Source organism: Hyperoodon ampullatus (genome assembly GCF_949752795.1).
Source record: "Hyperoodon ampullatus genome assembly, chromosome: 3".
In the NCBI taxonomy this organism is placed as follows: Eukaryota; Metazoa; Chordata; class Mammalia; order Artiodactyla; family Ziphiidae; genus Hyperoodon; species Hyperoodon ampullatus.
Genome location: NC_136916.1, coordinates 178,138,458 through 178,154,478, shown reverse-complemented (window position 1 = coordinate 178,154,478; position 16,021 = coordinate 178,138,458). Strand labels below are relative to the sequence as shown.

General features: G+C 43.9%; 1 protein-coding gene across 3 annotated transcripts in view; it reads right to left on the bottom strand.

Annotated features, from left to right (window-relative positions):
• The window catches only part of KLC1 (kinesin light chain 1), a gene marked incomplete at both ends in the record, with an annotated part of 42,915 nt that overhangs the window by 13,233 nt on the left and 13,661 nt on the right, over positions 1-16,021 (bottom strand). For 2 of the 3 annotated variants that reach the window (XM_079699858.1, XM_079699859.1), the window contains 6 exons: positions 5,374-5,535; positions 8,586-8,694; positions 10,246-10,313; positions 10,399-10,448; positions 15,007-15,106; positions 15,263-15,436. In XM_079699858.1, coding sequence (XP_079555984.1) covers positions 5,374-5,535; positions 8,586-8,694; positions 10,246-10,313; positions 10,399-10,448; positions 15,007-15,106; positions 15,263-15,436 — 663 coding nt within the window. The remainder of the gene's footprint in view (positions 1-5,373; positions 5,536-8,585; positions 8,695-10,245; positions 10,314-10,398; positions 10,449-15,006; positions 15,107-15,262; positions 15,437-16,021) is intronic. The other variant, XM_079699860.1, reaches the window with a different exon arrangement.

Below are 16,021 nucleotides of genomic sequence, written 5' to 3'. Positions count from 1 at the left end.
ATGAGAAAAGAGCCAGTTTCCACGCAGCACAGCTTGGCTTACAGTATTTCTAGGTCACAAAATCTAAGCAGCATTTTTACCGCTTTAGTATTTGGAATTACCTTCTGTCTGCTCCTGTCAGCCCCGTATGAAACAGGTACTGGACCTTATGTTACATTTTACATAATCTAGACTAAAATCACTCCTAATCCTCAATAAAATAAAATTCAACATTTTTAGAGCACGGACTGGCACCGTGCTAGAAATCTCCTTGATACTTACAATAAAAAGGTTTTCAAGTTACTGTACATTAGGAGATTCTGAAACAAAAAACATCGACAGTGACCAAAGGAAAGACTGCTATGCACAGGAGGAGTGCATTCATTAAAGCTTTAACTTTATCAGAAATCCTCTTGCATAGAACTAAACTATAAAGTTCTCTCTGAAATCAGAAAGGACTTTCTCTGAAAAACACTAACATCTTAGACATTTCAGAAATGTTAAGAAACACTGAGTTTTAAAGTTTATAGCACATTTTAAACATGCAGTTGATAATCCAAAATAAAATTAACTAGAAAAAGGATTTCCGAAGCAGCAACGCATCCTGGGTCCTGGCAGATTGGAAGCCCCAGACCGCGGGGACCTGAGCCCCGCCCGCGCTGACTCACCATGCGACGCTGAGCAAGTCATTTAACCAGCCCGAGCTTCATCTTTCTCATCTTTAAAATGGAAAAATAAAACTTGTTACCAACTCCCCACCGATGCTGGGAGGACAAGAAAACACACGTTCTTGCTGCTCTTTAGAAACAGAATGTTAAAATGTTAATGCTATAAATAGTACAACTCCTCGTGTTCATTTCAAAATTCAGTGCTACTCGTTAGTAGTACTGTTTGTAATATTCCTGAACTAGACACTCCGCAGAATATGGAAGAGTAATTTCAGTCAGATTCCAAGAGCGTTTCATACACTTATCCACACACACTCACTCTTCCCCGCCCCCCCCCCCAAGGCAGGCTGGGCTGGGCTTCGGGAGCAGCACCTGGAGGGGAAGTGGGCGGTGCAGCAGGTGGGCCTGCCTGCCCTCCTCGCTCTCACCAGCTGGGAACCTGGCCCCTGAGAACCACCAGGAAGGACAGCATAAACCCACCCAAACAAGGTGGATTTCTACTCAAAACAGACTAGAGGGTTGGGAGGTTTCACTGTATTCCAACACTTTGAGAATAGTCTAGATCGTTATACTGCCATGAAAGACTATTTGCATCAAAAAACTGGGTTTCTGAACAAAAATTAACAGTATAATGTATTGGTGAAGAATGATATGGCAGTAATTATTATCTATGGATTTCAGGTGATTTGGTGTTTTTAAATTCTTCTTTGGTTTATTCTAGTTGTCTTCCTAGTTTAATTTTTATTTTTAAAAAATTACATTATTTCTAATTAACAGTTACCTCATTCCCAGGAATCCTAAAAGCTTTTAGAAATATTAACATGGGAAGCAGTACAAAAAGGATGGGGACATGGGGGTGGGGCTACTTCAGAAGGACCCCAGTAGAGAACTGGCACTCTGAAAACAGAAAGGCCAGCACGGGTGAAGCTCAGATTCCACTCAGAATGTAAGACGTGTGATGTCTCCTGGTGGCCTAGTGGGACCACTGCAAAGGCAATTCCTTAATTACAGTGCAGCCCCAAGGCTCCTGCGTGGCCCAGTGGGGACCTGGGTCCCGGTGACTGACACACGTGTGTCTCACAGTTAACGTGAAGTCAATTTTACCCAGAAAGGGTCACTATGCAGAGAGCATCTGCATCTTTAGAAGCAGGACCGTAAGAGACTTATCTTGACAGTGACTTTTAGATCTGAACAGTTTACACAAAAATAACATTTGATGAAGTTACATTTTCAAGTACTTCAATTATGATCTCTATGGTACATAGAAAAAGAACAGAATTGTACTTCCCTAAACAAATTATCTACCATGTCAAGAATCTCATCCAGAAACTTCACGTGAATTAGAATATGCCCGGGAGCCTTACGTTTCTTATATCTTAATAGCATACAATTCAGTTCTCTGCTGATCCAGATTTGCAGTATCTGCAGGGAGTAACTATTATAACCTAGTTTGTCTTGTCTTTGACCACACTGCCCTTTGTGGTCCATGTTATTTCTGAATGTTGAGAAGGCCTGCGCCTAGTGTCTTGTGAAAATGTTTGTGAAAACCCAAGTGAGGGCTCTGTGCATCTTCCCAACAGAGCAGCTCAGCACTTTCCCTACAGCAGCGGTTTCCAAACTTTTTAAGGAGCGCTGAAATCCTTCTTTAAAAAATTAAAATCTAATGTAGAACCCCAATATAAAATAAAACCTCAACAGCATTTTCTCATTATAAACGTGTAACAAGTTCTTATTATTAAAGTAAACAAGTAAGAACAATGAGGCTGCCTTAGAGAACCTGTGATCTGAACGTGAAGTTACAGACAGGTCCAGCCTCAGCGCCCACCTCAACTCCCAATTTATTTTTATCTTTTATCTTGACTGCATAACAGAGAAAATCTTGATGCACACAGGAAAGTGGCTGCAAATAGCAACAATGCTTAACCTGCTTGCCCTGTAATCCCAGGGGAATCTGCACTCACGCAGAGACAGCATTGAACACTTCATCCTCACACCTGGACCGAGATAATGTGGGGACAGCAGTGTGTGAGCCTCTAAACCAAGGTGGGCTTAAAATGGGCTCCTCTGGTTGCACGCAATTATACCTCAATAAAGCTGTATCTAAAGAGCACCTAAGGGTAGATGAATGGATAAAGAAGATGTGGCACATACATACAATGGAATATTACTCAGCCAGAAAAAGAGACGAAATTGAGGTATTTGTAGTGAGGTGGATGGACCCAGAGTCTGTCATACAGAGTGAAGTAAGTCAGAAAGAGAAAAAACAAATACCGTACACTAACACATATGTATGGAATCTAAGACAAAGAAAAAAAAGTCATGAAGAACCTAGGGGTAAGACAGGAATAAAGACACAGACCTACTAGAGAAGGGACTTGAGGACACGGGAAGGGGGAAGGGTAAGCTGGGACAAAGTGAGAGAGTGGCATGGACTTATATATACTACCAAATGTAAAATAGATAGCTAGTAGGAAGCAGCTGCATAGCACAGGGAGATCAGCTCGGTGCTTGGTGACCACCTAGAGGGGTGGGATAGGGAGGGTGGGAGGGAGATGCAAGAGGGAGGAGATATGGGATACGTGTATATGTATAGCTGATTCACTTTGTTATACAGCAGAAACTAACACAACATTGTAAAGCAATTATACTCCAAAAAAGATGTTAAAAAAAAAAAACCAAACACCACCTAAGGGTGCACACTGCCTTTCCTGCCTCCTTTTAAAACATAAATGTATGCTTTGAAAATAAAACTCAAGTCAAGTGCTGGGAGAGCAGCACTAACCTCTCAGAACCTCAGAGCTTCCGAAGGAAACCAGCCTGAGAGCCAAGGCCCCCATTGCGGGGCGGGCGGTGCTGGTCTGAGCCGTGGCCTCAGGCGCCAGCTCTCACCTGTCCCTCCCTGGTTAACCCAAGCAGGGCTCTATTGACTCACTGCTTCACGTAAGACCCATCTGAAGGGATGGCTCCTTCTGCTGCTCAAAGTGAGTTTAGGAACCGCTGCACTGGATGACCTGCAGTCTAGATTCTTTCAGTCAACTGGATCCAGCCCAGGCGAAGCGCCCTGGGGTGGATTCTGTCAAAGATGCAGAGTCGCTAGTGTCTAAAAGTCAAGTAAAAAGGTATCCAGCACCCAGCGTGTGTGTGTCCTGAGTGACAGCATGTCCACAGTGAGAGAGGAAATGTGAGGTGAAGGGCAGAGAGCAGGAACTGGGGGGCGGGGTCCCACCTCTGCCCACGGCACCGTGACGCCCGCCCACCCACCCCTCCACGGAGGAATGAGAGCAGCTCTCCCTCACCCCCGAGTCTCAGTCTTGAAGACAGTAATAGAACTCTGAGATGTCAATAACTTTATTTTCACGTGATTTCATAGAAAGATTGACCTAGAAATACTGTCTCAAGAGAAAGCTCCTCCAGAACTTCATTCTAAAGGATCAAACCCTGCCCCCTGGCTCCTGGAGACCAGCGGAAGGAGGACCTCCTACACAGAGCACGCAGACAGCAGCCACCTCGGGGAGAGTACAGTACACAGTGCGGGCTGGACACGGACACGAGTAGGGCAGAGCCGCCCTCATTTCGCTTTGGGCGACTGCCCGACAGGGTGAGTGGTCAAAGCAGATGCTGATTGGTTGTCTTGGCACAGGAAAACCAAAGCAAGGGAGCTGCCAGGTAAAGACGGCCGAAAGAGACGCTCTCCCTTAAAGCTTGGCCAACAACATTCTGTATAAAATGTCAGCTAGAGTGCTGACCCTTACCAAATTGCTACAGCTGTAGAAAATCCCAAAGAATAAATAGATTCAAAAAGATAGACTATAAGAAAGCCCCAAACTACCATTTGGCAAAACATCTGCACAATTACAACTAATCAAATTGTATTACGTGACTTCAAAAAAATCAACACTGCACCTGAATGCATTAAAGCTAATCCTGCATTCAACCCTCCCCCATAAAAGCAGAATTCCAAAGACACCAGCTCAATGTACAAAAAAATTACCCACGTGTTACAAAAATTCACTAGAAAGAAAATGTCCAGAAGGCAATACTGGAGAAACAGCAGTGGTAAGAACTTCCACAGAGGCAGAGGCAGAGGCTGGCCATGGAGGTGACATGTTTCTAATTGAGGCACATGCTCAGGACCCAAAAGCCTCCGGCAGGTAACCATGGAGAGCGGTGAGCCGCTGGGCCCTCCGTGGACTGAGCTGGGACATGAAGAGCAGCCACCCTAACATTCTCACTCCTGACCTGTTCTCTTCTACAGACGAGTTCTGTCTGAATCACCCTTTTCCTTGGAAGTATTTAAATTAATTCTAACAAAATCTACAGCAGCCTCGTCAGTGAAATTAGGAGCACTGAAGTTAGCAATGAAAATGGGTAAGTTAAAAAAGCAAGTTAGTTATCTGCCACACTAATCCTAATATTAAAATAAAACCAAATTATGAATTATGCTTTAAAAACCAGGACACTCAATCAGCATTTAAGTGCTCAAAGTTAAGCCAAACAGCTTTCATGGATTCCTAAAAAGAAGAAAATTACTACTTCAAACAAATAACAGACTTCAGTGTTAGCAGAAGAACTTACAAAAAGCTTAATTTGTACTTAATTTGAGAAAAGTAGGCTGTCTAGCAGTTAAGCCAGGAGATGCCAGAAAGCACTCCTGGTGGGAGACAGCCCAGGCTGCTGCCCGGGGCCTCGCAGCACAGGCTGAGCACGCGCTGTGTACTGTACTTACCCCGTTCCACTCTACGCTCATACTCACTTCCTCCCCTCCGTCAGGGCCGCTCTCGTACTTGACCACATCCACGCTGAGGCTCTCGCGGCTTCTCCGCTTCTCCGTGTTCTCAGGGTCATTCAGCACTTCAGCTACCCTCTGTTTGTGAGCATTGTCAAGACCCTGCGAGCCAGGCAGGGGGAAAAGGGTTTGATCCATCAGCACTTAAGTTTTATTGGGGATTTCTAAGATAACTAAATGTATATTAGGGGAAAAAAAGTTCTTAAACATTGGAGGGAAAAATCAGAACAGTGATTCTCAGGAATGTACACTTAAGACTTGTGCATTTCACCATATGTAAACTTTACCTCAAATGTTAAAAAATTATAAACAACTACTGAGCTCCAGGTTATGATGTGCACGCTGAAGTATTTAAAAGGAAGTGTACTGAGGTATACAACTTTGAAAGGCATCGAAAAAAAAAAAAGAACTGAAGGATGGATAGATGGGAGAGATGCTCGTGACTGAATCTAGGAGGCGGTACACGCGTATAAAATCCTCCCAACTTTGCTCTATGTTTGGAAGTTTCATGGTGCGACGCTGGGAAAGTGCCCAGTTTTTGACACTTTAACATTAAGTGCCTGGTGTTCCACGCCTCCAAAATAAGTACATGGTTGAAAACTCACGGATTACTTTGTTCCCGGTATAACATTTTTAAAAATTAGCCACTAATTTAACAACAGGCGTTTTAACAGCAAACTTCCCTACTGCCCAGAGCGACAGGCAGCAGCAAGCGCCCCCCTGCCTTCTCGACGATCACCCCACGCACATCTGAGTGAACACATAACCGGATCAACACCCAGCAGCAAACGTTCTCCATGTGCGTTGCAGCACCATCTGATGAGCAGGTGCAGCATGTTTTATTCCACATGGAATCCCAACCCGAACAGCTGCCCCTGCAAATACTGCCCCTTCGCTGACCCTGAGGGTTTCCTCCCCAGGGGGGCACAACACCCAAACAGACCATGTGCTGCGGCGACCTCCACAGTGGAGCGGGCTGTGGCCCTCCCAGGCGCAGGAGGGGCTGCTCTCAACAAAGCACTAGCAACACCCCTTTCTCTAAACATCTGCAGCTCCTGATTCTAGACACCACCGGCTGGATGAACACTATCTGGCACTGGTTTACAGCAAAGCCCGGTGATGAAGGAGCACCACGGACCACCCCCAGTCGGGCCAGAATCCCACGCCGCCTGCACCCAGGGCGCCCTCCCCTGAACAGTAGCCCCTCAGAGTCAGAAGACCTGGGAAGGACGACAGGACTCAAGAAAGGGGCTCCTGCAGGGCACAGGCTAGGAGAGCACCACTGACAACACTACGCTGGGCCTTCTCGAACCCCTCTGCACAGTCTCCTGAAGGAAAAAGTTCTCAGGTACCTATGGGCAACTTTAATCCCAGCCAAAAGGTGGCTATAAACCAACAACTACAGAATAGGCTACATATACACCATTCAGGGGAAAAAGCCACACCTGTCCCTCCAGCCCTAAAAACAGAAAACAAAACCTGCCATCTTTATAGGCATTATACACATACACAGGAATACATTACCTCCTTGCTCTAGAACTGGTAATTGAAGGGCAAGAACCCCGCCTTTCCCCTGTATGTTCCTCACAGCTGAGCTTCAGCACAGCTAACCTGCCCCAGCTGATGAAGGAAGGCGCTGCGGTGGTCCTTACTGCCAAGCAGTATTCCATCACATGGATATACCACCTCGTGTACCCACTCATCCACCAACGAACACGTGTCTGTCTGTCCGTTCAGCCTACTGAGAGTAATGCTGCCACGAACGTACGTGCACAAGCGCAGTCAATCCTCATCACTTAGGGAGGCCATATCTGCTAATCCACCTACTGGCCAAAATGTATCTGTAATCCTAAAATCAACACTCGCAGTGCTTTCAGGGTCATTCACAGACACACAAAGTGGAGAAAACTTGGAGTCACCCGACGCGCACGTCCCCAGCTAAGATCGAACAAGGTGACACTCTGCTTTCTTGTTTCACCTTATACTGTAAACAAGCATCCTCCCTCCCCCAGTCTAAATCATCTGGTGCCATGTTTTCCGCATTTCGGTCAGTGGTTTCACTGTTTAAAACGGCCCCTGAGAGCGGTGCTCAAGTGTCCTCTGCTGTTCCTAAGCACAGGAAGGCTGGGGTGTGCCTTATGGAGAAAGGTAAGTTCTCTTCAGGCACAAGTTACAGTGCTGCTGGCCATAATTCGATGCTAATGAATCAACAACATATACTAAATAAGGTGTCTTTAAACAGAAACACACCTAAAACAAGGTTACGTACTGATCGGTTGAAGTAAATGTGACCAGAGGCTCCCAGGAACGTAACTCTGTATCTCCCTAGAAACAATGGTTCAGTACTTGCTAATTCAGTGTTCAGAGCAACTTCATAGAACATAAGTACCATGAATAACGAGAATCGGCTGTATTTGTTTTGAGTATCTGCGTTCCATTCTCTCCAGTGTATACCTAGGAGTGGACTTGCAGGGTCAGATAGGAGCTCTCTGCTTCTCTTTTGGATGAACATCCAAACTGTTCTCTACAGAAGCTGCACCGTTCTGCGTCCCCACCAGCAGTGCACAAGGGCTCCTGTCTCTACACCTCCTCCTCGACACTTGCTATTTCTGTTTTGTTGCTGAATCCCAGCCAACCCAGTGGGTGTGAGGTGGCGCCTCGCTGTGGTTTTCATTTGCGTTCCCCTGATGACTCATGATGTTGAGCGTCCTTCCATGTGCTTGTTGGCAGTTGTGTAGCATCTTCAGAGAAATGTCTATTCAGGTCCTGGGTTGGTTTTTTAATTAGGTGGTCCTTTTGTCTTTATACATTCTGGACACTAGACCTCCTCAGAGATGTGATTTGCAAATATGTCCACCCATTCTGTGAGTCTTTTCATTTTCTTGATAGTGTCCTTGAATGCACAAATGTTTCTAATTTTGGTGAATCTAACTGACTGACTTTTGCTTTTGTTGCTCGTGCTTTTGGTGTCATATTTACCATATATTTACATTATATTGTCGCTTGAACAATGTAATTTTATTTGTACAAACTAAAACAGTAAACATTTTCCATTTCTAAATCAAGGTTTCAATAAGTCTTGTAAAAGAGAATCATTAAACTCAAAGTTAAAAACGGAAGGCTAAATTAAAAACGGAAGGCTTTTGACTGACCTGTTTACGTGACCTCATGGCTGCTTCTTCCAATGTTTCTGCAGCTTCAAATTTGCCTTGACGTCTGTAAAGTGCCCCAAGGTTTTTTAAAGTAGTTGTAACAGTTGGACTGTAAGAAAGCATATGATATACAAAACTATAAAATATAAGTTTTAGAGCAACCACTATCAACAGCACATAATCTAAAGGACAAAGAGACTTATGTTTGGCTAAAATTATTTAAATTTCTATGGTACTTTTTTTTAACTGTAAAACTCTAAAAGGCTCTTCTGTGTCAAGCATCCCCTGCCTACCGCACTGAGCCCTGTGGCTGATGGGACATGCCCCTGTGTTCCTTCCAGACCACTGGGCAGTCTCAACAGAAATGTCTATTCTGGGTCTGTCCAGTGACCATCAGGCTTCCCCCCTCGGGGGCAGAGCTGACTGTGCCAGGTAGTAAAGAGGACACATGTTTCAATGCTGCTATCTACCTTCCCCCCTCCCTCTACAAGTAGAGGGGAAGCCAAGTGAATCCAAAACTCATCACCAGTGAGATCTGAGCCACAGAATGACGGCTGTGTGCGAAAGGATGAACCAACAGTGTGGACACAGACAGTGTTTCTGCACTCCTCACAGAGCACTCTTACTAAGAAACGAGTAATAAATCTAGTTCATTTTAGTACAGATATACTTCAAGAGATTTTTTTCTTACTGATGACAGGCGCTTTAGAAATAAGGAAGCTAGGGGGCTTCCCTGGTGGCGCAGTGGTTGAGAGTCCGCCTGCCGATGCAGGGGACACGGGTTCGTGCCCCGGTCCGGGAAGATCCCACATGTTGCGGAGCGGCTCGGCCCGTGAGCCATGGCCGCTGAGCCTGCGCGTCCGGAGCCTGTGCTCCGCAACGGCAGAGGCCACAGCAGTGACAGGCCTGCGTACCGCAAAAAAAAAAAAAAAAAAAAAAAGAAATAAGGAAGCTATACTCCATGTCTTTGAGACAATTTACAGAGTATTGGGAGAAACAAAGCACATGCAATTCAGAAGTTATGCTAAGTGCTATGGGGAACCCAAAGAAGGAGTACTTGTTCCAAACTAGGGGTTCAGAGAGTTTTTCTGAAATAGAAGACTGGTAAACTAAGTCTTAAAGGGTGAGCAAAAGTTAAAATAGGAAAAAGACTGCAGGAAAGGTGTTGCAGTCAGAAGAGGAAACGGGCATCTGCACAGGCTCACGGGCTGCTGGTGAAGGAGCTCACACAACCCTCCGCAGACACAGAGGCCCTGAGGGCTGCGGGAGAGACTGGGGTGTGCACCTGGACACACCTGCAAAGTGCTGGCTTTTGCACGTCTGCTGGCCTGTTTCCCGTGAGTTTGCTCTACGGCCACCTTAAATGTTGTGTCTCTATATTTAGTCATCTCTTCTCCTGCGATTTGGTAGTTAGCCTTACACACAGCATTAATCAACAGAACCAATATTTTACCCATGTGACCCATATTACAGTGGGTTTTGTGTACATGAATTACCTCATTTACGAAGTTATGGAGTTTGCATTGGAATTTGGGGAAAATCAGGGACTGTGCAACCACACCACTTTAAGGAACTTACATACTCGGTCATTTACAAGCTACCTTTGAAGCATTAGCACCTTCCACAGCTGTGTCTCTGTTTTTCAGTTAAGGAGACGTACCTGTCAACTTTGCAGGCTTTGTACCAGCCACCATACTCTCCAAAAGAAGTCCCATCCTTTTGCTTTCCCTAAATTATAGCAAATAATTTCAAGTGAATAATTATCTTAAGCAATATATTCAATTTAGAATCTCTCGAAATAGTATGTCCTTACTTTGCATTCTTCTCTTTCCTCAGCATGCATCCAAATGGGTTTATTTTCATCTAGGGAAGAAAAAATAACATACTGTAAACTGAAGCATAACAGAGCCCACAAAGTGGAAGTTGTCAAGTTTCAGCAACTGCAAGGTTTCTGTTTTGTTTTCCATATGATCCTTCTCAGATATTACTTTTCACATCATGGACAGACAAGGTTTCACAATGGAGAATAAAGACTATGAAGACAGAACCAGACCACAAGAAACCAGTAGGAAATGGCCATTCACATGCAGCTCTGAAAACAGAAGACATGGAATCACAGGTACCTACCTAGACAGGGTAGGCAACGATCAAAAACATAGACAAATGCTAGGGTTCCTATAAGGAAACTTTTAATGCTAGAACCCTCACGTAACACTTGGGACTATTCAGAATTTGAACAACTAACATTAAACAAAAGTCTAAGAAATAGTAGTAAGATGTTGGGAGCAAAAATGGAAAAACTACGAATCAATATTCCTTTAAAATTTTCTTCACTTTTAAGAACACTGACACATAACACACTCATCCAAAGCTTCCAACTAATGCACCCACATCATGGAGGATAAGCAGTCTTAAAAGTGAAGGTTATGGGCTTCCCTGGTGGCGCAGTAGTTAAGAATCTGCCTGCCAATGCAAGGGACACGGGTTTGAGCCCTGGCCTGGGAAGATCCCACACGCTGCAGAGCAACTAAGCCCATGTGCCACAACTACTGAGGCTGCACTCTAGAGCCCGTGAGCCACAACTGCTGAGCCCGTGGTCACAACTACTGAGCCCGTGTGCCACAACTACTGAAGCCCACGCACCTAGAGCCTGTGCTCTGCAACAAGAGAAGCCACGACAATGAGAAGCCTGCACACTGCAACGAAGAGTAGCCCCCGCTCACGGCAACCAGAGAAAGCCCAAGCACAGCAAAGAAGACCCAATGCAGCCAAAAATAAAAACAAATAAATAAATAAATTTCTTTTAAAAAGCGAAGGTTATGAAAATACTTTTATGACATCAAAAATGCTTAAGCTACAAGTATAAAGGAAAATAAGCAGTATACATGATTATATATAAAGTGTGGTTTCAATTATGCAAATCAATAGGCAAAAAAGGAAGGAAAGACACTAAAAAAATTAAAAGACACATTTGGGTGATGAAATTATAGGTGATTTTCATGATCCCGTCTCTTCACTTATTTTTGAGGTTTCTGGAGAATAAGACCTGTGCTCCCACCCAGTCCAACCACTCATCAGCTACCCATCCTGGTTGAGTCGCTTAGCCTGCAGTGTCCTCGCTCCTAAAATGGAGTAATGTGTGGCCCACTTCACAGGACTGCTGAGAATATTAAATAAGAGTACACATTTAAACTGTTTTTAACTAGAAGACTAGTACGTGGTTAACTATTCTTAGGATTATTTGGCATGTCATAGGAGAAGAATGAAACTAGTTTTAAATACTGGTTTTAAAAGAGTGAACATCTGCATAGCAAAGGAAACCATAAACAAAATGAAAAGACAACTTACGGAATGGGAGAAAATATTTGCAAATGATGCAACTGACAAGGGCTTAATTTCCAAAATATACAAACAGCTCCCACTCAACAACAACAAAAAACCAACAACCCTATCAAAAAATGGGCAGAAGACCTAAATAGACATTTCTCCAAAGAAGACATACAGATGGCTAACAGTCACAAGAAAAGACGCTCAACATAACTAATTATTACAGAAATGCAAATCAAAACTACAATGAGGTTATCACCTCACATCAGTCAGAATGGCCATCATTAAAAAGTCTACAAATAACAAATGCTGGAGAAGGTACAGAAAAAGGGACCCTCTTACACTGTTGGTGGGAATGTAAATTGGTGCAGCCACTATAGAAAACAGTATGGAAGTTCCTCAGAAAACTAAAAATAGAATTATCGTATGATCCAGCAAGCCCACTCCTGGGCATATATCCAGACAAAACTGTAATTCAAAAAGATACATGCACCCCTATGTTCATAGCAGCACTATTCACAATAGCCAAGACATGGAAACAACCTAAATGTCCATCGACAGATGAATGGATAAAGGAGATGTGGTACACATATACAATGGAATACTACTCAGCCACAAAAAAGAACGAAATAATGCCATTTGCAGCAACATGGATGCAACTAGAGCTTATCATACTAAGTGAAGTAAGTCAGAAAAAGACATATACCATATGATACCACTCATATGTGGAATCTAAAATATGACTCAAAGGAACCTATCTATGAAACAGAAACAGACTCACAGACATAGAGAACAGACTGGTGGTTGCCAAAGGGAAGGGGGGTGGGGGAGGAGTGGAATGGGAGTTTGGGGTTAGCAGATGCAAGCTATTATATACAGAATGAATAAACAACAAGGTCCTCCTGTACAGCACAGGGAACTATATTAGGTATCCTATGATAAGCCATAATGCAAAAGAATATAAAAAAGAATGTACATATATAACTGAATCACTTTGTTGTACAGCAGTAATTAACAACATTGTAAATCAACTATACGTCAATTTAAAAAAAAAAACAACGGTGAGACTAGCCAGGGAAGTTTTAAAAAGGAAGCGTACTTACAGACTTTGTCACATCACATATCTAACTTCACCCCCACCCCGCCTCACTGCAAACCACAGCAGCCAAGAAGATGTGCAACTGGTACAAGAATCAATACCTGCATAAATGGAGAGGAATGGTCCAGCAGAAGAACAACCACCACCACTACCACTACCACCAGCAACAAAACCCTTGACTTGATAAAGAATTTAGAATATGACCTTACGAATGAGTGGGGGGAATGGAAGGATTATTCAGTTAGTGGTGCTGGTACAATTGTTTAACTTGAAAAATAATTGTATATCACAATTATTAAAAAAAAAGAGTGAACAGTATTTAAAGCTTAATAACACTGTTATTTACTGCAGTTTTAGCTTTATGTACTAATCTAACCCTATTGTTAGAACAGACAAGAATCCACCACAGTTAAGAGAACTAGATTTCCTGACAACAAACCAGGTCATGGGTTTCAATGCTGCACTGTAGCCAAGAAGGCCCTGTGACCTGAAAGCCACGCCCCGACAGCAAACCAGGACACATGTGCATCTTGCCTAAAGAAAAAATGCTTTTCTGTCCTACGTTTTAACATTTGTGTGGAGGATAAATCCAAGTACAGAAAAACTGCTTTTAGCTAGAACCCAATTAACTGGACTTCATGCTACTATTTTTAGTAGAAAGAAGCTAGCAAATCGCAAGGAAACAAGTCTTCCCCAAGAGTAAAATTTTTTAAAGAAGCACTAAGAAGAGGGCCTGGAATCAACAGAAAACCAGCAAGGCCTCTACAGTTAGAGGAGGACATGAACGTTCCCTGTGAACTGTACAAGTCCAGGGAGGTGGGCTGTCATCCAATCCCGGCACAACTGCAAACAATCCATTTTCAAAACGATGGGCCTGGGCTTCCCTGGTGGCGCAGTGGTTGCGAGTCCGCCTGCCGATGCAGAGAACGCGGGTTCGTGCCCCGGTCCGGGAGGATCCCACATGCCGCGGAGCGGCTGGGCCCGTGAGCCATGGCTGCTGAGCCTGTGCGTCCGGAGCCTGTGCTCCGCAACGGGAGAGGCCACAACAGTGAGAGGCCCGCGTACCGCAAAAAAAAAAAAAAAAAAAAAAAAAACGATGGGCCTGAGGCATTACGATCTTCCGATAGTAAGAGATGTACTGCTCCACTTGTTAACAGAGGAAAACTAATACACTTTTCAACGATGTTTCAAAAGTAGTTTCTAGAAACTCTCTATAGAAGAAAATACTTATTAATCAAAACCTTCTTCCCCACGAATTCTAAGGTTTCCCACACACTAGTAACAACTGTTCACATTCTGAAATCCTTATGTAATAGGTAGTAAAGGGGGGAAGATGCCTCACATAACACACAAATACTGTTTTACTGAGCAATTAAAATCTTATAAAATATTAATATTAAGCACCTACAATACTTTAAGGAATACAAAGGAGACAGGCCTTAGCTCCGTAAGGCCGTCAAACAATCCAGCAGGCCTGGGATGGGTCGAGAATCTGCATTTCTGACAGGTCCCAGGTGGTGCTGAAACTGCTGGTTCCTGCCGGCACTTTGAGAACCACTGTATTACAGAGCAATTCTAGAAAACATTAATGACTCCAGGAAGGCTTTCTGGAGCCAGTGCATCTAGGTTGTGCCTAAAGCACGTGTGGACTCCGGTGAGGGTAGCGTGGCCCATCACCCTGACCACAGGCTGCATGACTCCATTATCGGTAATGCCAGGGCAGGTACGCAGGGTTCACCACGGTCCCTGGATGATGAATGATGAGCTGATGGGCACTCACTCAGACTGGGTCACGTCCGCTCCAATAAGCGCTCCATGGAAAATCATTTCTAAAATTCAAATTAAATTCTGTCTTGAAAATACTGTGATGACTTGGGTATTACCAAGTTCAAGCTGGAAATCACTATTTTTTTTTATCCTTTTGCTTCATGGAAATCACTATGTTTAACACATCCTGCAACTGCATCTGCTTAGAAACAAAAGTACATTTCTTACCATCTACAGAACCAAACTCCCTTTCATGTGCGCGAGTGAGAATCTCTTTGTACAGTGTTTCTGCTTGCTTGAATTTTCCTTGCTTCAGATAGCAGGATGCCTTAAAATAAAACAAAGTACTTACTATTCTTCATACGTAAGTGAAGCATACGTTCTTATTTATAGGTTAAACTATGAGACAGAGTTCAGATTTCAGGAAGAAAGTCATCTGGCTCTATCTACAGAGTTGCACCTCTGTCAGCGTCTGTCAGCGTACCAGGTTGTTTTTCGTTTTGGCCACGTTGGGGTCATCGGGCCCCAGCTTCGTCTGGTAGATCTCGAGGGCTCTCTGGTAGTAATACTCCACTTCCTCGTACTTGCCCTGGTTCTGGCACAGTAAGGCCAGGTTATTTAACTGTTTGGCAACATCGGGGTGATCCTTTCCCAAAACCTGGGAATAAAAAATAGTGTATTAGAAACACTTATTATTTGTTTCACGCGGTACCATCCGATCCATTCTCTACCCTATCGTGAGAAGGCGCTTTCTAAACATAAATACGACTGTGCCTTGCTTCCAGGCTTATGATGTTTAAATGGCTCCCCATGCAATAATAAAAATAACTTAACCAGAATTTGTTGAACTCCTTATTCTTGGGGGGAGGGGACGACTATGCTGATTTCCTTCACGTGCTTTAGTGTCTTTAATTCTTGTAATAGTCCTACATGGTAGGTAATACTATGCACAGTTTGAAGATGAGGAAACTGGGTTTTATAAAGGCTGTTTAATATGACCACCCAGTCTTTGAAGTGCCTGGACTTACACCTGGCCCTTCTGAGTCTAACTACATTACACGTATTCCTGCACAGAACAGCCTTCAAAGGAAACTTCCAATTCTTCAATTCACATCCTACGTACCCCTTCACATTCAGACCCAGATTCTCTGAGCATCCCAAACCGCTTCCCTCGCATTTCAAACTTCACCTCAGGGCTCTTCCAACTTGAACTTGCTGTCCCAGACGCCCAACACTCTTCCCC